The 23,840-nt window shown below is 57.5% G+C and overlaps 1 protein-coding gene across 1 annotated transcript; it reads left to right on the forward strand.

The window, feature by feature from the left end:
* Positions 1 to 176: 176 nt before the first annotated feature.
* Positions 177 to 22,626, forward strand: LOC134562770 (Fc receptor-like protein 2). Its single transcript, XM_063420275.1, is given in 13 exon segments — positions 177 to 298; positions 2,707 to 2,867; positions 2,956 to 3,186; positions 3,485 to 3,739; positions 3,840 to 4,118; positions 4,507 to 4,509; positions 20,888 to 21,086; positions 21,088 to 21,143; positions 21,390 to 21,692; positions 21,771 to 21,857; positions 22,240 to 22,261; positions 22,371 to 22,429; positions 22,517 to 22,626. Coding segments are annotated over 13 exon segments (1,887 nt in total).
* The last annotated feature ends 1,214 nt before the right edge of the window (positions 22,627 to 23,840 follow it).

Below are 23,840 nucleotides of genomic sequence, written 5' to 3' on the forward strand. Positions count from 1 at the left end.
AACAGAAACCCAGAACTTTCCCTCCCGCCCAGGGCTGGTTTTTCATCTTTGGTGAATTATGACCACGTCCGGCAGGGGGCGCTGCAGGGAGCGCTCCCATCCAGCAGGGGGCGCTGCAGGGAGCGCTCCCATCCAGCAGGGGGCGCCCCAGGCCCAGCTCGAAGCCCTCAGGGCCGATGGCGGCCTCGGCCGGGACTGAGGAGGGGAAATCGCTCCTTTGGCAAACTCCCAGCCACCAAGAGGTCCTCTTAGCTTCCACGGACAGCGGGTGGAAGCCGCCAAGGCAGCAGGTCGGATCGTAGTGCCCAGTGGCAGCTGAGCAGTGTCCCAGGGCAGGGCACAGCCCTGCACAAAATCCACGACCGCAGTCCCCAATCCTGCACAGAGGAAAGGCAGCACCGACTGCCCAACCAAGTCTCGGGGTCACTACAGAACCTCTCGTGGCTTTATGCCACAATTCCTGAAACCCCTCAGCCTTTCACTCCACACTTTTCCTTCTCTTCTGGCAGTCCAGCCAAAACACGCGTATTCTTTCTGGATCATTCCAAAGGGCTGCAGGTTTGAGACAGGGTCCACTCAGGTTGAGCAGATTATTGTTGCATTTGCAGCACTTCTGGGGCTCTCTCAGCCCCTTGCTGAGAGGGACAAACTGATCCCTTGCTGCATTTCTGGGCTGCTTCCCTCACAGCTGCCCCTGCAGGGGCGGTTTCCAGCCAGCCCTGCTCTCCAAACCATCAAAGGCCCTCCCAGAGCCACTGCTTGGGCTGCCATTGGCTTCTGTGCTTCTTGCAGGGCTGAGCAAGCCACAGGCAGGCCTTTTTCCCCCACGCAATTCTCACCTTTGCAGCAGCTCTAAAGCTGCCACAATGCAAGCCAAGGGGGCAGGGGGGACCCTCAGGTGCTGGCTGCCCCCTGGGGCTGGCCAGAGCAGGGCTGGCCAATGCCCATCCCTGTGCAGTGGGGCTGGGCCGTGGCTGGGCCCCACACTTGGGTGGCCAGTGGCTTCCAGGAGGAGGAGTTGGGGAGCTCCTTCCTGCCTGTGGCTCCATTCCCCAGCTGCTCTTGCTGGCTCAGACCCTGCAGGGGATGAGTGAGAATGGAGAGGTCTGGAACCCTCCCAAGAACTGCCATTCCCACAGGACAGGACCCCCCTGGATGAGCCCCCCTAGGACAGAACCCATACCCCTGTGTGACCAAAGCACAAACAGCCTCTTTCTTCTGCTGCAGGAGAGAGAAAGTGAAAGTGTAGGGGCGCACGGCCGGACACCCCCATCCCACACAACCCCCAGATCTGCTCCTGCAGCCCAGAACCCCTTTTCCCCTTCCCCAGTGTTCCCCAACCCGTTCCCTGCTCAGGAGCTCCCCAGGATCATCAAGCCACAAACTGAGAGATGCAAAACTGAGGAAAAAGGGAAGTAAATGGACATGAAGAGAGGGAAAAGCCCCTGGGGGGCAGGAGGGACACAGACCCAGAGCCCCTCAGAATCTGCCTGTGGTGACTCCCAAAACCATGAGAACCTTGGGTGGGCTGTGTTGGGCTCTGGGTCATCCCAAAATCAGAGGCACCCAGGGAAGGAGCTGCAGCCCATGGGCCCACCCAGCCACTGCCCATCCCTGGGACCCTCATGCCCCTGGGAACTCATCATTGGGACTCCCATTCTTTATGTTTCTCCTCCCTGGGAGCCCCATCCAAGGACTGCCACTCCCCAAGACCTCCATGGCCCAGGGCCCCCATTCCCAAGGAATATTCTCCCCAGATTCCATCATCTATAATCTCCTTTCGCTTTCCAGGAACCTGATTCTCCCAGGACCCCCCTCCATTCTCACGTAACCCTCCATTCCCCCAACCTCATTCCCAGGACCCCCATCCCGTGACCCCAAATCCTTGGATCCCACGTTTCCCTGGGACACCCATCCCTGAGTCTCCCCATCCCTGTGATCCCCATTCCCCTGAGCCCCCCACTCCTGAGAGCCCCATGTCCCACCGTGTGCCACCCAGCCTTGTCCCCAGCCTGTCCCCAGCCTGTCCCCAGCTTGTGGCCACCCTGCCCCCACCAAGAGCCAGATACGCTTGAGGATGAGACCTGACCTTGCTTCCTTCCCCTTTGTCCGAAGAGCCACCACGCAGGGGACAGCAGCTCCTGGCAGCGAGTGACAGCCAGCCTGGATGGCCGGGGACACGGGGATGGTTGTGAAGGTGGCACTGCTCCTGTGGGGTGAGTGCCCTGGGCACGGACCTGGCACCCCGGGGATGGGCCCTGGTGAGGCAGAGAGCGGTGGGGAGGGGGCACAGGGGGACTGCAAGGTCCCTGAGGTCCCCAAGGCCAGCAGAGCCAGTGCATGGAGGTGACCAGGGATGTGGGGTGGCTTTGGGGACAGGAACAGAGGGACAGGAACAGGGGAACTGGGATGTTGAGACAGGAACAGGGGGACAGAGATGTGGGGACAAGGAAGTGGCAAAAGGAACCTTGGGGCTGGGCAGCAGTGGGGACAGGGACAGGGGCATAGGGATGCAGGGACAGGGACAAGGGCCACGTACCATGCAGATGGGGCATGGGGACAGGAGCCATGGGAATGGGGTCACGGGCACAGGGCCATGGGGATGTGGCTGTAGGGACAGGTGCTGTGAGGATGGTGGAGCTGACCTGTGAGAGCATGGGGTGTCCACAGTGTCCCCATGTCCTGCCTCAGCCCAGGGTGACCGAGGTGTCCCTGTCCTCAAGACCTCTGTGCTACACCAGTGTTCCACTGGGGACAGTCTGGGGACAGACACCACACCTCATCCCCCGGGTGCTGCTGTCCCTGCAGGGCCACCCCCACCCAGCCCTGTCCCTTCTCCCTTCCAGCCCAGACCCTCGGCCTCGCTGGTGAGTCCTCAGGGGATGCCGTGTCTCCACCCTGCTGTCCCCATCCCCATGGTGGCCCTGGCAGGCTGGTGTCCCCTGTCACCCACAGGCGCCCAGACCACCCAGCTCCTGGTGGAGCCCCCCTGGACACCAGCAGTGCTGTGGGACAGGGTGACACTGACCTGCCAGGGCTTGGGGACCGCCAGTGCCACCACCTGGTACAAGGATGGGCAGCGATGGGGGCAGAACAGACGAGACTACGTCACTGTCACCGAGAGGGGCACCTACACATGTGACAGACCTGGCAGTGGACGCAGCCCCCCTGTGACAGTCTTAGATGGTGAGTGGGTATCCTGAATGATCAGGGTGGCCCCTGATAGGTCTGGGTGGGCTCCACTCCATGGGTGGTCTCGCATCCCTCATGTGGCAAGAGCATGTCCCCTGCACACAGGGACAATCCCAGTGCATCCCAGGGGGATGGGACACCCATGGGGACACCTCTGCCACGGGGCTGTTCCTGCTGTCCCTGGGATCCTCCTCTGCAATGGAGACTCCACCCAGATGTCCCTGGTGCCACGGACCCCCACCCTGGACCTTTCTCGAGCCCCTCAGTGCCCTGGGACCCTCCTGTCCCACAGATCAGCTGGTGCTGCAGGTGCCAGCACGGCCACTGCTGGAGGGGGACATGGTGACACTGCGCTGCCGGAGCTGGCAGGATATGCCGGTCTCCAAGGTGAAATTTTACAAAGATGAGAAGGATTTGGGGGGGTCCCTCAGGGGGACCGAGCTGTCCCTGCCCCCCCTGCAGCTGCACCACAGCGGCCGCTACCACTGCGGGGCTTTGGTGAACTTGTGGCAGTCACAGTCAGCGCTGGTGACAGTGACAGTGCACGGTGAGCACCCCCACGGCTGGAACTCCAATATCCTGACAGCCCCAGAGCCACTTCCCAGAGGACTCAGAGTCACAGTCCTCCCCTCCCCTCTCCTTCCCAGAGCTGTTCTCAGTGCCAGTGCTGGAGGGTCCACCTGAAGTCACCGAGGGGTCCCCCCTGACTCTCATCTGCCTCAGCACCCCCAGCCCCCTGCGGCCCGGAGCCCCCCTCCTGCACCTCTTCTACCAGGACGGGCAGTTGGTGGGAGGCCCGCAGGGGTCCCCGCAGCTCCTGGTGCCTGCCGTGGGTGTCTCCCACTCGGGGAATTACAGCTGCCATGTGCGCTCCGAGGAGGGGACTGTGCAGAAGAGCAGCGCCCGGCTCGGCGTCACGGTGCGCAGTGAGTGCGGGGATGGGCACGGGGAGCCCTCGCAGCCTCTGTGGGGACCCCACCCCTGCCTGGAGCTGTGGGACAATGGGAACAATGACAGCGACCACTGTCACTGCCGGGTCAGTGACGGGGACATCGTGGCAAAGAGTGTCCCCTTGAAGGTCACCGTCCTGGGTGAGCAGAACCCTCGGGCTGGGGGTGATCCGACCCACGGCACCCCCACTCCATCTCGCCTGGTGCCATCCCTGTCTGTGTTCCCACAGTGCCCGTGGCCAATGCCACCATCACCCCCGGTCCCCTGTCACACCACGTGCACACAGGTGACCCTGTGACCCTGCGCTGCTCGGTGCAGGTGGGCTCAGCCCCTGTCACCTTCACCTGGCTGCACAACGGGCAGGAGGTGGCCCGGGGACCCATCCTGGAGCTTGGGGACATTGATGTGACACATTCGGGCACCTACCAGTGCGTGGCCACCAACCAGCTGGGACAGGAAGGGCACCGTGTGTTCCGGGCACTCAGCCCCGAGCTGGTCCTGGAGGTGACCCCTGGCTCACCCTGGGTCACAGGTGTGGTCATACAGGGTCCCTGGGGTGTTCAGGCTCCCCAGAATTCAGGGTGACCCTAATGTGTCCTCCTCTGTCCCCAGCAGTGGCTGTGAATGTGGGCAGGACCCTCCTGTTCCTTGTGCTGCTCCTGGCTGTCATTGGGGGCTGTCACTGCTGGCACCACTGGGGTGGGTGACAATGGCAGGGGATGAGGGTCCTGGAGTGAGGGGAAGCCCCCAGAGTGGCAGCAGAGACAGGGCAGACCCCAGGGCCCCTGAGCTGGGGTAAACTGAGCCCCCAGTGACCTTGGCTGGGGGCCCTGAGTGTTGTGGAAGGAATTTGTAGGGTCTTGGTTGGGCTCCAGGGGAATCCCTGGGAGAGTTTTGAGGAACATTGGGGTGGCACTAAGAGCTCTTGGAGGGTTCGAGGAACTCTTGGAGGGACGTGCATGGATGTTGGGGGATATTTCTTGGCTCCTGTGTGAGTCTTGGGGGGTTCCCTTCCTGTCAGGCTTGGAGTTCGGGGGCTCAGAGGATCGGGGACATCGGGGGGTTGGGGCACTGTGGTGATGCAGAAGTTCTGGGGGGTTCAGGGGTGCTTGGAGTGTCTGGGGGGAATCGGGGCTCCAGTGGGGATTTGGGGGTCCAGTGGGGATTTGGGCGTCCAGTGGGTGGTTGGGTGCTGAGGCCAGAGAAAGGGTCAGGGGTTCCTGGGTCCCCACAGTCACACCCTTCCCTTTCCCTTGCAGCAGCCAGGAAGCCCCAGGACAGGTGAGTGAGGGGCTCCAGCTGGGACTCCCCTTTTCCTCTCTCCAGACACCCCTTGGACCTCCACTTGTTCCCACAGGACCACCCCAGAGGAGGGGGCGGTGCTGGAACCAAATGTCGTGGGCACCGAGCAGGCAGGGGATGAGTACAGGGGGGGACAGGGACATTTCACCCACAGGTATCACCCCCCACCCAGGTCCCCACAACCGGTGTCACTTCCACGGCTCCCACAAGTGTCCCCTGACCCTCCCCCACCTAAGGATCCTCAAGTGACCAACGTGGAGCTGCCGGGACCCTACGAGGGACAGCAGGACCCCAGAGACATCTACGAGAACGTGCTGTGACACTGGGGACACTGGGGGGCACTGGGGGACATCGATTCCCCTCAGGGGTCCCTTCTTCCTCTTCACAGCACCCCATGGGGCTCCTCATTCCCTCACCCAGTGCTGGGCACGCACATGACCCTTTGCCCTCTTACTGTACCCAAAATGCAGCTTTTTGATTAAACTGTATGGCAAACTAATCTCACTCTTTAGAAGTTTTCAGTGTTTAAGAAGGGATAAAGGGGACAGCAGACAGCTTGCTGAGTGCTTGGCAACTGCCAGAGGCACACGGTTATCTATAACATTTCTTCTTATGAACCTTTTGATTGTATTAGTGAAACACATATTCAAGAAGATTACACATATTCAAACATTCTTTCCAGTTTATGTGTTCTGGGAATTCTTTTGCTTGGTTTGACCCTTGACTCGTTTTCTCAAAGTTCGTGCCTGTGCTGAATTTACCACCTTGGGCCACTGCCCAGGAGAACTGTCGTGCCCTCTGCAGACCCGGGACAATGGTGACTCTTTCTTTGCACAGATGAAACTTGCAAAGCACTAATCCTCTCTTGAGTGAGATGAAAGGACAGAGTGAAAACACGCAGAGAGACAATATGAAGATGTCAAAGTCAGCCAAGGAGGAGTTGAATCTTAGCTGGGAAGAGAAGGAGAAGATGCCTTGGCTTTAGGCTGAAAGTCTTTTGTAAGCCATGGTAATGGACTGTGATCTACTAGAGTATCCCTCTAAGTCATGCAAGGCATGGATGGGGAGATGAGAGTATTCAAATTGTAGGTCTGAGCAAAGTAATTTGTGGTGAACTAAGTAAATATTGAAGGAGTTGTGATCTTGTGAGAAGCTTGAACAGAGAGAGGGAGAGATGAGCTGAAGATGAAGACCTGCCCAGAGAGAGAGAAAAGATCTCTGTTCCTAGAGATGAAATAAACCATTCCTTTTGAAATGTTCACCTGTGAAATGGTGCCCCGTGAGTTTACATGGCCCATTATGCAGCTGTGGGAAGGCTGCGTGATACGGGAGGTACTTCACAAATGCAGAGTCCTGGGCGAGTGCTCTTGTGAGAATTAAAAAGCCACAAGAGAACTGTTCTTTCTTGTGGGGAACTTTCCATGTCAGACCAAAAGAGACTTCTCTGCCGGAGAGAACTGATGAAAGACTATTTTAGAGGTTGCAACTGGCCTAAAGTCTAAGTTTTGTCTCTGGTTGTTGTCAGATAGAAAGAAAGGAGTTTGTGGTTAGAAGAGGAAGCATTTTGAAGGTTTTATTCTGGTTCTTATCAATTTTTTCCTCTCTCTTGTAGTTTTGTAGATAAACTTGTCTTCATACCCTTTTCAGTTTTGAGCCTGCTTTGCTTTTCTGGTAATCTTACCTCACAGCAGAATAAAGAGTAAATAATTCTAGTGGGCACTCAAACCACTACACAAATTGGTGCCATGACTCAGATAGAGAAATTGGCAAACCTGAAACCACTACAATGCCATACTGCTAGTAAAATGAATTCATTTTATTTCCTCACAAGGCCCCCTGTTCTGTGGTTTGACAGATCTTGGTAACGGAAGAGTCAGTGGTAAATTTCTCTTTGCATTCTTTCTTTTGATGTTTATTTACTTGGTTCTTTTCAATGTTATCTTATCACACAGCTAAGATTCTCCACCAGTACATTAAATCAACATCAGGGCTATTTCACAAAATGATCAGAGTTATTCTCACCGTTGTCACTTAGTTACACAAATAAAGGCATTATTGACTTCTGCAACAGATAATGTTCTTATGCACAGTACATAGTCTCTATTTTGATATTTTGCAGGGGTCTAAACTAATATATTTATCATACAAAAATATAGAATCTACACAGGGATTAGGGTAAAAACGCTGACAAATTCAACTGTAACAAAATTAATTAAAACCTGATTACAAATTGTATTATATCAAACTAATCTGCAAAAGCCATGTAATAGCAAAAGCCAGTGACTACATAGTAATTTTTACCATGGGGAAGGTGTATTGAAGAGTTTATTTGACGTCTCCTTATTCTGCTCTGATTTTGTCAGCAATACCTTCAATTCATATCCCGAATTACGATGCTGTTTTGCCTGTGACAGGATTTGATGAGTGATCTCCCCTGGTCCTTGTCTCACCCTAGAAACCATTTGTTGAAATTCCTCTCCTCGTCCAGGGGTGGAGGGCAGTGAGAGAGAGGCTTTGGTGGGTGCAGGCATCTGGCCACTGTCCATCCAATGCAAGGCAGGAAGGAGGAGGAGGGTCCTGGTCAGGTTGTGGAGCAGATGGGTGTGGGATTTGCAGCACTTCTGGGGCTCTCTCAGCCCCTTGCTGAGAGGGACAAACTGATCCCTTGCTGCATTTCCGGGCTGCTTCCCTCACAGCTGCCCCTGCAGGGGCGGTTTCCAGCCAGCCCTGCTCTCCAAACCATCAAAGGCCCTCCCAGAGCCACTGCTTGGGCTGCCATTGGCTTCTGTGCTTCTTGCAGGGCTGAGCAAGCCACAGGCAGGCCTTTTTCCCCCCACACAATTCTCACCTCTGCAGCAGCTCTAAAGCTGCCACAATCCAAGCCAAGGGGGCAGGGGGCAACCTCAGGTGCTGGCTGCCCCCTGGGGCTGGCCAGAGCAGGGCTGGCCAATGCCCATCCCTGTGCAGTGGGGCTGGGCCATGGCTGGGCCCCAAACTTGGATGGTCAGTGGCTTCCAGGAGGAGGAGTTGGGGAGCTCCTTCCTGCCTGGGGCTCCGTTCCCCAGCTGCTTTTGCCAGCTCAGACCCTGCAGGGACAGGTTAGAATGGAAAAGTCTGGAAGAGGAGCCCGATCCTGTGCAGTTCCTCCTACAGTTTCACAGATTTTGCTACACTTCCTTTGCCACCCTGGGCTCTGCCTCCCCCGCTGTTCCAGCTGCCACTCCCAGGGTTCCTGCTGCAGCCCGTTTTGCCATCCGCAGTGGCCCCGTTCCCCGCTGCCCCCACCCCGTCAGGGAGGGAAGGAAGCTTCTCTCTCTCTCCCGCCGGCGGAGTCTCCGCTAACCACGGAGAGAGACGGCCGAGCCCGCGCCACAGCGCCCCCTGCAGCCGCGGGGGAATCATCGCACCCACCCTGCCCAGCCAGGAGCCCCCAGCGCCCCTGCCGGCCGTGCCCGGAACTGCACCGGAGGGGAAGAGCCTGTGGCCGAGACAGGGCTGGGCCTGGGTTTGTGCTTTGGTTTGTTGTTGCTGGTGGTGCTGTCGTTTGTTTGTCTTGTTTTACATATTCTAGTAAAGAACTGTTATTCCTGTTCCTATATCTCTGCCTGAAATCCCCATAATTCTGAAGTTATAATACTTTGGAGGGAAGGTGCCCATATTTTCCATTCCAAGAGAGGTTCCAGCCTCCCTTGGCAGACACCTTTCAAGCAGGATACCATCCCTTTGGCAGCTGAGGGCACGACACAGTTTGTCTTGACATGGAGCAGCATCCAGAGCTCCTGGAACTGAGTGGAAACTCAGCCCCACCATGTGCCATGGGCTCATTCTGGCTGCCCTGGAAAAATGGAGGGCTCCAGAACACCCACAGGGCTTTGAAGACATCAGTGTGTGGGGAACACAACAGAGGAGGGCTTTGGGACAGGGAGAAGAGAATCCAGAATCCCTTGAAGGCTACTTTGGCCATCAGAACAAGGAAGGTCCAGAGCCTTGAAAGGTTCCTCTGGTGAAGGAATCGTGCTGGGAGAAATGTCCGGGGTTTTTTCCATTTGGGGGTCTTTCCCTGCCAGTCGTTCCTTTTGTGACCCTTTGGATTCTGATCTTCGTTGCTGTTGCTGCTGGTTTTGTTCTCTCATTGCTGTGTCAGGAAATTGTTGTTCTCTCAGCCCTTTGAGGTCTTTACCTTTTATGCCTCCACTGCCAGGGGCTGGGCAGAAGACCCTGATTTTTAGTGACAACCCGGACTTGGAGAATCCCATTCCTAAAGCCCAACAGAGCTGAACAAAGAAACACATTTCTGCCAGTTTAACCAAAAAGCTGCATTTTGGAGCCAATGACAGGGAAATGAGTCCTGTGTTCCCCTGGCACTGGAAGGAGAGATGAGAAGCCATGGGTGTACTGGGAATGCTGAGAGGGGGATTGCAGAGCCACTGGGAGTGCAGGGGTGCTGGGAGACAGAATGGGAAACACCTGGATCTACTGGGAGCAAGGGAGAGGCACTGGGAGGGGAAATAGGGAGCCCCTGGGGCTCCTGGGAGCACTGTGGGGAGGGAATGGGGAAGTCTGTGAGTGCACTGGGAGCACTTGGATGTGGAATGGGGAGCCACTGGTGGTAGTGGAAGGGGGGTGGGGAAGCTGTTGGGGGTTCTGGAGGCTTGGGGAGCTCTGGGTGCCCTGTGCAGCCCCACACGTGACCCCAGCTTGTGCCCACCAACCGAATGTTGGGCACCCACGGGAGCAGTGGGGGGGACTCACACGTGTGGCTGCCCGTGGGTGGGGTCTTCCACTGCCCCCCAGTTCCTCCAGAGCCCCCAGTGCCCACCCATGCCCCGAGTGTCACAGCATGTTCCCGTGGATGTCACTGAGTTCCTGCAGTCGCCCACGGGGTCCCCACAGCTCTGCGTAGGTCACCGGGAGATCCTGGAGTGTGGTGGAACGGGGGGACCCTGCGAGAGACACTGGCTGTGGGATCTGGGTGGGGGTGACACTCGTGGGGGACGTGTCCCTCTGTGTGTGTCCCACCCAGTACTCACCCCCCATCTGCTTGGTGCTCACGACGTGGGTGTACAGCACCTCTCCCTCCTCCGGGGGGGCTGGGGGATCCGCGGGTCCCTGTGGGGATAAAGTGGATGTGTGGGGGGAATGGGAGGTCTTGGGGGTTGGGGTAAAAGGGGACAGTGTGGTTTGAGCCACCCACTCACCTTTCCTGCTCTTTCCTGGCAGCTGCAAAGGAAAGAGGGGAGGGGTAACTGTGGGGTCTCCAAGGCCCCCCCAGAAATCCTGAGACCCCACTGGACCGTCAGTTTCTCCCAGACCCTCTGAGCATCCCTGATGCCCTCCAGAACCCCTGGACCACCCCAGTGCTCAGGCCCCCTGAGTGCCCAGAGGTCCAAGCCTGGCAGGGAGAGGTCCCCACCAAATTCCCTCAGGATTGCTGAAAGAATCCCCAGCATTCCTGCAAGACCCTCCAACAAAACCCAAATGCTTGAAGACCCTGAGCAAAGGTCCTGAGCACTCAGCATCGCCCAAGTCAGGGGCTGTGTGTGCCGCCCATCACCCCCACATTCTCGGTTGCCCCCCACCTCCCCAGGGCCCCCATTGCCCCCATTGTCACCCACCCATGTGGTTCCACCAGCGCCTACCAACAACTCCACCCACGAGCAGGACCAGGAAGAGGAGGGACCCAACAACACCAGTGGCCACTGCTGGGGACAGAAGGGACATGTCATGGTCACCTGTCACTCTGGGGGTCCTGCAATCCCAATGACCCTGTGTGACCCCACCTGTGTTCCAGTGTCCTTGTGGTGTCACCACCAGGGCCAGCTTGGGGCTGAGTGTCTGGAACACGTGGTGCCTGTCCTGTCCAAGCTGGTTGGTGGCCATGCACTGGTAGGTGCCCGAATGTGTCACATTGACGTCCCCAAGCTCCAGGACGGGACCCTGGGCCACCTCCTGCCCGTTGTGCAGCCAGGTGAAGGTGACAGGGGCTGAGCCCACCTGCACTGAGCAGTGCAGGGTCACGGGGTCACCTGTGTGCACCTGGTGTGACAGGGGACCAGGGGTGATGGTGGCATTGGCCACAGGCACTGTGGGGACACAGACAGGGCTGGCACCGGGTGAGGTTGGATGGGGGTGTTATTGGTGCGGTCACCCCTAGCCCGAGGGTCCCGCTCGCCCAGGACAGTGACATTCAGGGGGGCACTCTCTGCCACACTGTCCACTTCCTAACCTGGCAGTGATAGTGGCTTCTGTCATTGTCTCCAGCGTGGTGCAGCTACACATGAGGGCTGGTGCCCAGCAGTGTCCCCAAGGCCCCGAAGTGCCAGGTGAAGGACAGGGGACCTGTCCCTATGGCCAGCACGCAGCTCTGCACCAGGCAGTCCCTCAGTGCCACCTGTTCCCCGGGGGGCTGTGCTGACAGGGACACCCCTGAGAGCGGGACCCCTGTGGGTGGGAGGGGACACAGGAGGGACTGGGGTCATGGGCGGAGTGGGGGACACCAGGGAGCAGTGAAGAACTCAGGGAGGGGGAGGATCAGAGAGGGGTGGTGGGATCCCTCTAAGGTGGAACATGGCCGACAGATGGGGGAGAGCACTGGAAAGGGCTGGAAAGGACCCGAGGGAAGGGTGGGAGATTCAGCCAGGGGACAGATGGAGAGGGTTGAAGGGAAGCACAGGGAAGGTTCTGGGGACCCAGACAGGGATGGTGGGACCTTTGGACAATGGAGGGACCTCCGAAATGAAGAGGTACACCCACGGAGGGGTGAGGGGACCTGGTGAGGGATGCAGGCACCAGGGAAGGTGCTGGGAGGACCCAGGGACAGACCTGGGAAGGCAGGGGAGCAGGCAGAGGGTTGAGCAAGGATGGGGGAGCTGGGAGGGCTGTGGGGGCTCCCCGTGCCCATCCCCGCACTCACTGCGCACCGTGACGCCGAGCCGGGCACTGCTCTTCTGCACAGTCCCCTCCTCGGAGCGCACCTGGCAGCTGTAATTCCCTGAGTGGGAGACCCCCACAGCGGGCACCAGGAACTGTGGGGACCCCTGCGGGCCCCCCATCAACTGCCCATCCCGGTAGAAGAGGTGCAGGAGGGGGGCTCCGGGCCGCAGGGGGCTGGGGGTGCTGAGGCAGCTTAGATTGAGGAGGGAGCCCTCGATGGGCTCTGGGGATCCTTCAAGCACTGGCACCGAGAAGAGCTCTGGGAAGGAGAGGGGATGTGAGGACTGTGACTCTGAGTCCTCTGGGAAGTGACTTTGGGGCTGTCAGGATATTGGAGGTGCAGCCATGGCGGTGCTCACCGTGCACTGTCACTGTCACCGGCGCTGACCGTACCCAAAATGACGTCCAGAAGTTCACCCAGCCCCTGCAGTGGTAGCGGCCGCTGTGGTGCGGCTGCAGGGGGGGCAGGGACAGCTCGGTCCCCCTGAGGGTCCCCTCTGGATCTTTCCCATTTCGGTAAAATCTCACCCTGCTCACCGACGTGTCCTGCCTGGCCCGGCAGCGCAGTGTCACCGTGTCCCCCTCCAGCAGTGGCCATGCGGGCACCTGCAGCACCAGCTGGTCTGTGGGACAGGAGGGTCTCATGGCAGTGAGGGATGCGAGAAAGATCCAAGGTGGAGGTCCGTGGCACCAGGGACATCTGGGTGGAGTCTCCATTGCACAGGAGGATCCCAGGGACAGCAGGAGCAACCCCGTGGCAGAGGTGTCCCTATGGGTGTCCCATTTCCCTGGAATGCCCTGGGATGCACTGGGATTGTCCCTGTGTGCAGGGGACAGGCTCTTGCCACATGAGGGTTGTGAGACCACCCAAGGAGTTGAGCCCACCCAGACCTATCAGCGGCCACTCTGATCATTTAGGATCCGCACTCACCATTTAAGACTGTCACGGGGGGACTGCGTCCACTGCCGGGTCTGTCACACGTGTAGTTGCCACTCTCTCTAACAGTGAAGCGGTTGGCTCCCTTCTGTCCCCATCGCCACCCGGCCTTGTACCAGGTGGTGGCACTGGTGGTCCCCGAGCCCTGGCAGGTCAGTGTCACCCGGTCCCACAGCACTGCTGGTGTCCAGGGGGGCTCCACCAGGAGCTGGGTGGTCTGGGCGCCTGCGGGTGACAGGGGACACCAGCCTGCCAGGGCAACACAGGGCTGGGGACAGTAGGGCAGGGACGCAGCTTCCCCTGAGGACTCACCAGCGAGGCTGAGGGTCTGGGCTGGAAGGGAGAAAGGATAGGGCTGGGTGGGGGTGGCCCTGCAGGGACAGCAGCACTCAGGGGATAAGGTGTGATGTCTGTCCCCAGACTGTCCCCACTGGAACACTGGTACAGCACAGAGGTCTTGAGGACAGGGACACCTCGATCACTCTGGGCTGAGACAGGACCTGGGGACACTGTGGACACCCCATGCTGGCACAGGTCACTTCCACCATCCTCACAGTGCCTGTCCCCACAGCCACATCCCCATGGCCGTGTGCCCATGATCCCATTCCCATGGCTCCTGTCCCCATGCCCCATCTGCATGGTACGTGGCCCTTGTCCCTGCCCCTGCATCCCTGTGTCTTTGACCCTCTCCCCACTGCTGCCCCAGCTCCAAGGTTCCTTTTGCCAAAGCCTTGTCCCAAAATCTCTATCCCCCTGAGCCTGTCCCCACATCCCAGTTCCCCAGTTCCTGTCTTGCCTCTCCTATCCCCACAGCCACCCCATGACTCTGGTCACTCTGGGGCTCATGCCCACGCACTCGCCCTGCTGGCCTTGGGGACCTCAGGGTACCCCACAGCCCCCCTACGCCCCCTCCCCACCGCTCTCTGCCTCACCAGGGCCCATCCCCGGGGTGCCAGGCCCATGCCTGGGGCACTCACCCCACAGGAGCAGTGCCACCTTCACAGCCATCCCCGTGTCCCCGGCCATTCAGGCTGGCTGTCACTCGCTGCTGTGGCCACCGCTCCCCTGCGTGGCGGCTCTTCGGATGCAGAGGAAGGAAGAAAGGTCACAGCTCGTCCTCACAAGTAGGTGGCCCTTGTTGTGGGCAGGGTGGGGGAAAGGTGGAGACACAGTAGGGGACAGGCTGGGGACATTAGGGGACAGTCTGGGGGCTCACTGGGGGATGGTGTTCCCAGGAGTAGGGGGGCTCGGGGGTCCTGGGGAACCAAGGATGTGTTTCCATGAGAATGGTGGTTCAGAGGTATTGGGGTCTCTATGACTGGGGGGATTCAGGGATGGGGCTCCTGTAGGAACATGGTCCCCAGGGATTTTGGGTCATGGGATGTGGATCCCAGGGTTGGGGTGCAGAGGGAAACAGGGGACTCTCGGGAAGAGGGGTTCTGGGGGAAGAAGCAGCCCATGGGATAGGATCAAGACTATGGATGTCCTGGGCAATGGGAGTGATGGGATGGGGGTCCCAGGGAGGACAGACCAAGGGAATGGGGGTGCCATGGTTGGGATCCCAGGGGAATGGGGGTCCCAGGGATGGGCAATGGCTGGGTGCTCAGAGGGGTCTCAGCTCCTTCCCTGAGTGCCTCAGATTTTGGGGTGACTCAGACCCCAGCACAGCCCCTACAGTGTGCTGATGGCCAGGGAGACACCCAAGGATTGAGGCTCTGGGTCTGTGCCCCACACAGCCCTGGGCTTTTTCCCATGCCCCCCATTTCCTGGCTGAGCCATTCCAGGGAACACCTGAGCAGGTAACAGGTGGGGGGATCCCAGGAAGAGAAAAGGAGGGTGAGGGGTGCAGGTAGTGGCTTGGGAGATGAAAGATTTTCACTTTTTTTTTTTCACTTTTTCTTTCCTGCAGCAGAAGGAAGAGGTCGTTCATGCTGAGCCCAGGACGTGGGTTCTGTCCCGGGGGGGCACAGCCAGAGGGGCCGTGCCCGCAGGGAAAAGAGCTCCTGTGGTGTGGGGACACCTGGGTCTTGTGCCAGGGTCTTGTCCCAGGGGGGTCCTGGTTCTGGGGATGCCACATCCTTGGGGTTTCCTGTCCCAGAAGTTGCACATCCTGGGCACCTCTCTCCTGGGGGGCACTGAGCATTCCCGCTGTCTCCAGTGGGGCCCTGTGACCTCTGGTGTGTCCAAACTTAAAGGGGCACCTGATACAACCTTGCCCCGATGACAGTAAATGCCAGGATAAATTTGGTTGAATTCCCTGATGCCAAATTGGCTGAGACAAAATTTTACATCCATGAAATAAAGGAAATAATCTTTACAAACACCATTTTTTTCCCATTAAAAAAAACATGGCAAAAATCAAAAAGACAATGTATAAAACAGTCTGGATAATAGAATCCTTTTAATCGTTGCTCTCCCAACAAATCACTCACAATAAAACACAAACAAATCACAGAGAACTGTGACTTTTTGCTTCCCTTTGGGAGCCCATGGGTGCATCCCACAGCAGCGTTTGCTTGTGGCTGACACCGACTGTGGAATCTCCTGAGTGTCCAGCATGTCCATGGCATTGTTCCCTGCCTGCTGGGCTCAACCCAGCCCATGGGGAAGGCTTTGGCTGGACCATATCCGGGAACTCTTCCCATTTTTCCCATTCCCACCCTGAATCTTGATTTACCCCCCATGGGTTCTGCTCCCAAAAGGGGAGAAGCTCAGTCCATCCTTGGAACAGTGCACAGGGATGAGTGGAAATGCCCGTGTGTGCCTCAGGCTGTGCTTCCCTGGGAAATGCACTCCACCCTGCCCTGAATTCTCCTGCCTGGGCACTCACTGCTCCTGCTGGGACACCCCTGCTCCCCAGACCCACGTGTGGAGCCCCAGCTCAATATTTCCACACTTTTCCCTCTCTTCTGGTGTCCCTGTGCAGAACCCAAACATTCTTCCTGGGAGGTTCCAAAGGGCTGCCGGTCTTGATCAAGAAGGACGGTCCCAGTCAGGTTGTGGAGCAGATGGGTGTGGGATTTGCAGCACTTCTGGGGCTCTCTCAGCCCCTTGCTGAGAGGGACAAACTGATCCCTTGCTGCATTTCCGGGCTGCTTCCCTCACAGCTGCCCCTGCAGGGGCGGTTTCCAGTCAGCCCTGCTTTCCAAACCATCAAAGGCCCTCCCAGAGCCACTGCTTGGGCTGCCATTGGCTTTTGTGCTTCTTGCAGGGCTGAGCAAGCCACAGGCAGGCCTTTTTCCCCCACACAATTCTCACCTCTGCAGTAGCTCTAAAGCTGCCACAATCCAAGGCAAGGGGGCAGGGGGGAGCCTCAGGTGCTGGCTGCCCCCTGGGGCTGGCCAGAGCAGGGCTGGCCAATGCCCATCCCTGTGCAGTGGGGCTGGGCCGTGGCTGGGCCCCACACTTGGATGGCCAGTGGCTTGCAGGAGGAGGAGTTGGGGAGCTCCTTCCTGCCTGGGGCTCCATTCCCCAGCTGCTGTTGATGGCTCAGACCCTGCAGGGGATGAGTGAGAATGGAGAAGCCTGGACCCACCCAGTTCTGTCATCCCCCTGGCAAGGACCCCCCTGGATGTGTCCCCCTAGGACAGAACCTTTCCCCCTGTGTGACACTCAGAAGAAACGGCCTCTTCCTTCTGCTGTTGCAGAGAGAAAGTGAAAGTGTTGGGGGCCAGCCAGGCACCCCCATCCCCCACAGCATCCCAACCCTGCAGACCCCTCACCCCTACTTCCTGTGAAATACAAAGTTATGTTTCGTGTCAGGGAAATGAAGAAAATCTGTGTAATTGTAGTTGTGGAACACGGCCATGGGACAGTTATAAAGATAAGTTCTAATAAACAACTGAGGAAAGCATGGAAAGAAGTTTTTGAATAAATCTTTTGCTTGCAATTACCTATTATAAGTCTCAAGCTATTCTGTAGTAAGTGTCTTTTAATTATAACTTTAGAAGCTTGCTTTGTATTAAAGAATTTTAAACTGTAGCTTTAGAATGTAAAAATGTTTTTTTAGACAAAAGAAGGAAGTGAAGAGGGGGCTCAGGCGTTCACAGAAGGTGGAAAAGCATCTTGGACACAAAGGCAAGACTTCAGCTCAGTAATTTATGGCTCCTAGAGAACGAAACTGGACATCACTACCCAAGATTGATAGATCTGGGAATAGAGATGGGGCCCCCACATCTGGAAGACAGATCCCACCATGTGGGAAAACATATCCTGGATGTACATCCTGGAGTATTGAAATATCGAAATAGATCACAATAGTCTATAGAATTATACAGGATAATCTATATATTTATGGCTGTTAGGTATTGAATTGTAACATTAAAACTAGAAATGAAAACTGCTGAGAAAGCCTATGAATATGTATGAATATAGCAAATAAAATCCCAGCAAGTCCAGCAATGGGTGTGCAGTTGGAAGAGAAAACCCCTGGCACTGTACCCAGCACTGCCTTTGCTCAAACTTCATTACATTAATTAATTATTAAATTGCTGGTTGATATATTGGCCGTGTCAAGCGTCTCATTTCTAACATTCCCACACCCTGGGGTACCCCCAAACCTTTCCCTGCTCAGGAGCTCCCCAGGATCATCAAGGCATGAACTAGGGGGTTAGGAAATTGAGGGATAAAAGAAAGGAGATTAAAATGAAGAGAGGAAAAAGCTCCAGGGGGATGGCGGCATACAGACCCAGAGCACCTCGTAATCTGCCTGGGGGATCAGCAGGCCACGAGCACCTCAGGGTGCAGCGCTGGGCCCTGGGTCATCCCAAAATCTGAGGCACCCAGGGAAGGAGCTGTGACCCAGGGGCCCACCCAGCCACTGCCCACCCTGGCATCCCCGTTCCCCTCTGACCTCAACCATGAGGCCCCCATTCCTTATGTGCCCCCTCCCTGGCCCCCAGTCCCAGGACTGGCACTCCCCAGGATCTCCATGGCCCAAAACCCATTCCTGTAGAGGACAAAAAAGTTAAGAAGTTGCTGTTAGACATTACTCTTAACACTGTTATAAATGCCAATATGATATTCCAATTAAAATAATAATTTGGTTTATTAACAAAGATCGAATTACAGAATTTTGGTAAACCCACCAACAGCAGAGATACTTGACAGGCTTTTTCCCCGGAAAATGCCAAGGGTGTACCATGAGACACGGAACCTGGCAGTCTGCTGTCTCCCCTTCGGTTCACAAATTTGCCAGGTTTGGGGCTGAGTTTTTATACACTTTATTCTGCCCTCGGCAATATTTCCCCATATTTCCCTTTGTTTCCCAGCTAGCTATTTAAATCCAAGGGTTTCTCTGACCAGGCTGGAAAGAGTTCTTTTCCTCAGTTCATATGTTAATGTCCAGTTTCTATAGATCCTTATGGCTGATGAATTGTCGAGATATGGATGATGATGCTTGATGATCTGTGAGGCTGTCAGCAGAGGTGTGGATCACTTGGCAGCCTTATCTTGATGGGTCTCCTCCCGGTGCTCGAGGAGACTGCCGGTTTCCCCGTAAACCTTTTGTCTATTCCTGAATGTGAGCTCTTGGGGTGGTGCCTGGCTTTTCACAATTTGGTTTCACCGACTGCTACAAGGTATCCTGAAACATATACTTTTACACAACTCACACATTTATACAGATTTATAGTTTTTCACTTAACCATAAGAACATGAATTAATCATTTCACATTTTTCACAACACTTACCTTGTACCCCTGCTGTATCCCTACCCTTTTGTTGTTGTAGTAATTGTCTCTTGCAGCGTTCCTAGTTCCTTGTTTCTGTACCCTGTTAGGCCTTTGTGCCTTTGCTGTATCCTTACCTTGGTTGTTGTCTTCCCTGCCATGTTTCCTGTTCCTGGTTCCTATGCCCTGTTGGGCTCCACCTCCACTGCTCCCCAGTGTTTCCCATAGCAACCAGCAGCCTGCCCAGTAGGGTAATGAAGCTGACTCCCATGGGTCCGAGCAACAATCGTAAGTGGGACCACTGGATAAAAACCCCTGGAGCCAGCGAGCCAGCGCCCAAGCAGCGAAGCGGACCACACAGGGGTGCTGGCAGGACATTGAGCTATCTGTTGAGCCAATACAGTCACCTCGCCCCGACAACATAGAACTTGCTCAGAGTCACCCCCTAGACTGTCAGTGAGCCAAAGGAGAATAGTCACCTGCAGGACTCTCGCGAGGTCGGAGACCCTAGCTCTGCCTTCAGGCTAAGCTGTTTGAATCTTCTGCTCTGCATTCTTTCCAGAGAGCACTGGCAGTGAGTGCAACCCTTTGAGTCCCCACCCAGGCTGATTAATAAAGGCATTTTAAAAGGAGAAGAAGGTCCCTTGCCCATTCTTAACATTTCTACGGACCCTTCTCCCACTCATTCCTTCCACTACAAAGCTTCTTCTCTCAGGACCCCCCAACCCTGGGACACCCTCATTCCTCTGGATCTCCATCCCTGGCTCCCAAAACCCCCTGAGGCCCCCACTCCTGAGAACCCCATGTCCCACCGTGTGCCACCCAGCCTTGTCCCCAACCTGTCCCCACCCTGGATAAAGGCTGTCCCCAGCTTGTGGCTACCCTGCCCCCACCAAGGGCCAGATACACCTGAGGATGAGACCTGACCTCGCTTCCTTCCCCTTTTCTCCAAAGGTGAGGGAGTCCCTCAGAGGGACCGAGCTGTCCCTGTGCCCTCTGCAGCTGAACCACAGTGGCCACTACTGCTGCCAGGGCTGGGTGAACTCCAAGGTATCATGGGGGTGGCAGGAGTCAGCGCCGGTGACAGTGACAGTGCACGGTGAGCACCCCACACCTCACACCTCAGCACCGCCACAGCCCTGCCCCAGCGAGTTAGGGTCACAAATCCCCCTCCCCTCTCTTCCCAGAGCTCTTCACGGTGCCATTGCTGGAGGGTCCCCCAGAGGCCATCGAGGGGTCTCCCCTCAATCTCAGCTGCCTCATTACCCCCAGCGCCCTGGGGCCCCAAGCCCCCCTCCTGCACCTCTTCTACCAGGACGGGAAGTTGGTGGGGGGCCTACAGGGGTCCCCGCAGCTCCTGGTGCCCGCCGTGAGGGTCTCCCACTCGGGGAATTACAGCTGCCAGGTGCGTTCCGAGGGGGGGGCCGTGCGGAAGAGCAGCGCCCGGCGGGGATGGGCACGGGGAGCCCCCAGAGCCCTCCCAGCTCCCCCATCCTTGCTCAACCCTCTGCCTCCCTGCCTTCCCAGGTCTCTCCCTTGGTCCTCCCATCACCTTCCCTGCATCCCTCACTGGTTCCCCTCACCCCTCCCTGAGTGCACCTCTCCCTTTCTGAGGTCCCTCCATTGTCCACAGGTCCCACCATCCCTGTCTGGGTCCCCAGAACCTTCCCTGTGCTTCCCTTCAACCCTCTCCATCTGTCCCCTGGCTCAGTCTCCCTCCCTTCCCTAGGGTCCCTTCCAGCCCTTTCCAATCCTCCCCCCCATCTCTCTGCAGTGTTCTTCCTTCCTTGAGTACGCCCACTCTTCTCTGATCCTCCTCCTCCCTGAGTCCTTCACTGTTCCTTGGTGTCCCTCACTCCTCCCATGTCCGTAGTCCCTCCTGTGTCCCCTCCCACCCACAGAGTCCCGCCCTCGGGGGTGTCCCTGTCAGCACAGCCCCCCGGGGCACAGGTGGCACTGGGGGACCGCCTGGTGCTGAGCTGCACGGTGGCGGCAGGGACAGGTCCCCTGGCCTTCACCTGGCACTGGCGGCTTTGGGGACACTGCTTGCCTCCGGTCCCCACTGGGGCTGCACCACATTGGGACAGTGGCCACATCAGGGCTGGGCCAGTGACAGGACAGCGTGGCTGAGAGCCCCACATATAATGTCACTGTCCTGGGTGAGCGGGACCCTTGGAGTGAGGGTGGTCCCAGCCACAGCACCCACAGTTCCACACATTCCCAATCCACCTCAACCTCCCCACACCATCCCCAGCACACCCCAGGTGACAGCCCCCACCACTGGGTGTCACACACTGGGTGAAGGAGACCCTCTGTCTCCAGGTGCCACCACGAAGATTCCCCCATTCCCCCACAGCAGGTGCCAGTCCCTCCTCCTGGCCTCACTCCTGTCTGTGTCCCCACAGTGCCTGTGGCCAATGCCACCATCACCCCCGGTCCCCTGTCACACCAGGTGCACACAGGTGACCCCGTGACCCTGTGCTGCTCGGTGCAGGTGGGCTCAGCCCCTGTCACCTTCACCTGGCTGCACAATGGGCAGGAGGTGGCCCGGGGTCCCGTCCTGGAGCTTGGGGACTTTGATGTGACACATTCGGGCACCTACCAGTGCGTGGCCACCAACCAGCTGGGACAGGACGGGCACCGCGTGTTCTGTGCACTCAGCCCCGAGCTGGCCCTGGAGGTGACCCCACAAGGACACTGGAACACAGGTGGGGTCACACTGGGTCATTGGGATTGCCGGACCCCCAGAGTGACAGGTGACCCTGACGTGTCCCTTTTGTCCCCAGAAGTGGCCACTGGGGTTGGCAGGTCCCTCCTCTTCCTGGGTCTGCTCGTGGTTGGAGTTTTTTGCTGGCGCCGGTGGAACCACATGGGTGGGTGACAATGGGGGCAAGAGGGCCCTGGGAAAGAGGGGGGCAACCGAGAATGTGGGGGTGATGGGCAGCACCCACAGCTCCTGACTTGGGCAGTGCTGAGTGCTCAGGACCCTCAAGGATTTGGGCTGGTGTTGGAGGGTCCTGCAGGAATGTTAGGGATCCTTTCACTGATCCTGGGGGAATTTGGATGGTCTCTTTCCCTGCCAGGTTTGGACTTCTGGGCGCCCAGGGGGGCAGAGCACTGGGGTGGTTCAAGGGTTTTGGGGGGCATCAGGGATGCTCAGGGGAGCTGGGAGAAATTGAGGGTCCAGTGGGGTCTCAGGATTCCTGAGGGGATCTTGGGGACCCCACAATTACCCCTCCCCTTGTTCCTTTGCAGCTGCCAGGAAGCAGCAGGAAAGGTGAGTGGGGGCATCAAACCACACTGTCCCCTTTTACCCCAACCCCCAAGAGCTCCCATTCCCCCCACACATCCCCTTTATCCCCACAGGGCCCCCCCGGATCCCCCAGCCCCCCAGAGGAGGGGGAGGTGCTGTACACCCACGTCGTGAGCACCAAGCAGATGGGAGGTGAGTACTGGGTGGGACACACACAGAGGGACACGTACCCCACGAGTGTCACCCCCACCCAGATCCCACAGCCAGTGTCTCTCGCAGTGTCCCCCTGCGCCACCACATTCCAGGATCCCCCGGTGACCTACGCAGAGCTGCGGAGACCCCGTGGGCGACTGCAGGAACTCAGTGACATCTACGGGAACATGCTGTGACACTCGGGGCATGGGTGGGCACTGGGGGGCTCTGGAGGAACTGGGGGGCAGTGGAGGACCCCACCCATGTGGACCCATGCATGTGAGTCCCCCCCCACTGCTCCAGTGGGTGCCCAACATTCACGGGTAGGTGGGCACAAGTGGGGGTCACATTTGGGGCTGCACAGGGCACCCAGAGCTCCCCATGCCGCCAGAACCCCCAAGACCTTCCCCACCCCCCTTCCACTACCACCAGTGGCTCCCCATTCCACATCCAAGTGCTCCCAGTGCCCTCACAGACTTCCCCATTCCCTCCCCACAGTGCTCCCAGTAGCCCCAGGGGCTCCCTATTTCCCCAGGGGCTCCCTATTTCCCCTCCCAGTGCCTCTCCCTTGCTCCCAGTAGATCCAGGTGTTTCCCATTCTGTCTCCCAGCACCCCTGCACTCCCAGAGGCTCTGCAATCCCCCTCTCAGCACTCCCAGTACACCCATGGCTTCTCATCTCTCCTCCTGGTGCCAGGGGAATACAGGACTCATTTCCCTGTCATTGGCTGCACTGGCAAAATGCAGCTTTTTGGTTAAACTGGCAGAAATGTGTTTCTTTGTTCAGCTCTGTTGGGCTTTAGGAATGGGATTCTCCAATTCTGGATTGTCCCTAAAAATCAGTGGCTGCTGCCCCAGACCCTGGCAGTGGAGGCACAAAAGGCAAAGATCTCAAAGGGCTGAGAGAAGAAAAATTTCCTGTAAACAGCAATGAAGAGAACAAAACCAACAGCAACAGCAATGAGGTTCAGAATCCCAAAGGGTCACAAAAGAAATGATTTGCAGGGAGAACTCATCAAAAGGAACAAACCCTGGACACTTCCCCCAGCACATTTCCTCCAACAGAGGAACCTGGCAAGGCCCTGGACCTTCCTTGCTCTGGTGGCCAAAGAGGCCTTCAAGAGACCCTGGAATTCTCTTCTCCCCTCTCCGAAAGCCCTCCTCTGTTGTGTTTCCCACACAATGATGTTATGAATGCCATGTTGGTGTTCTGGACCTTTCCACTTTTCCAGGGCAGCTAGAATGAGCCCATGGCACATGGTGGGGCTGAGTTTCCACTCAGTTCCAGGAGCTCTGGATGCTGCTCCATGTCAAGACAAACTGTGCCGTGCCCTCTGCTGCCAAAGGGATGGTATCCTGCTTGAAAGGTGTCTGCCAAGGAAGGCTGGAACCTCTCTTGGAATGGAAAATAT

Source organism: Prinia subflava, chromosome 31, assembly GCF_021018805.1.
Source record: "Prinia subflava isolate CZ2003 ecotype Zambia chromosome 31, Cam_Psub_1.2, whole genome shotgun sequence".
Classification (NCBI taxonomy): domain Eukaryota; kingdom Metazoa; phylum Chordata; class Aves; order Passeriformes; family Cisticolidae; genus Prinia; species Prinia subflava.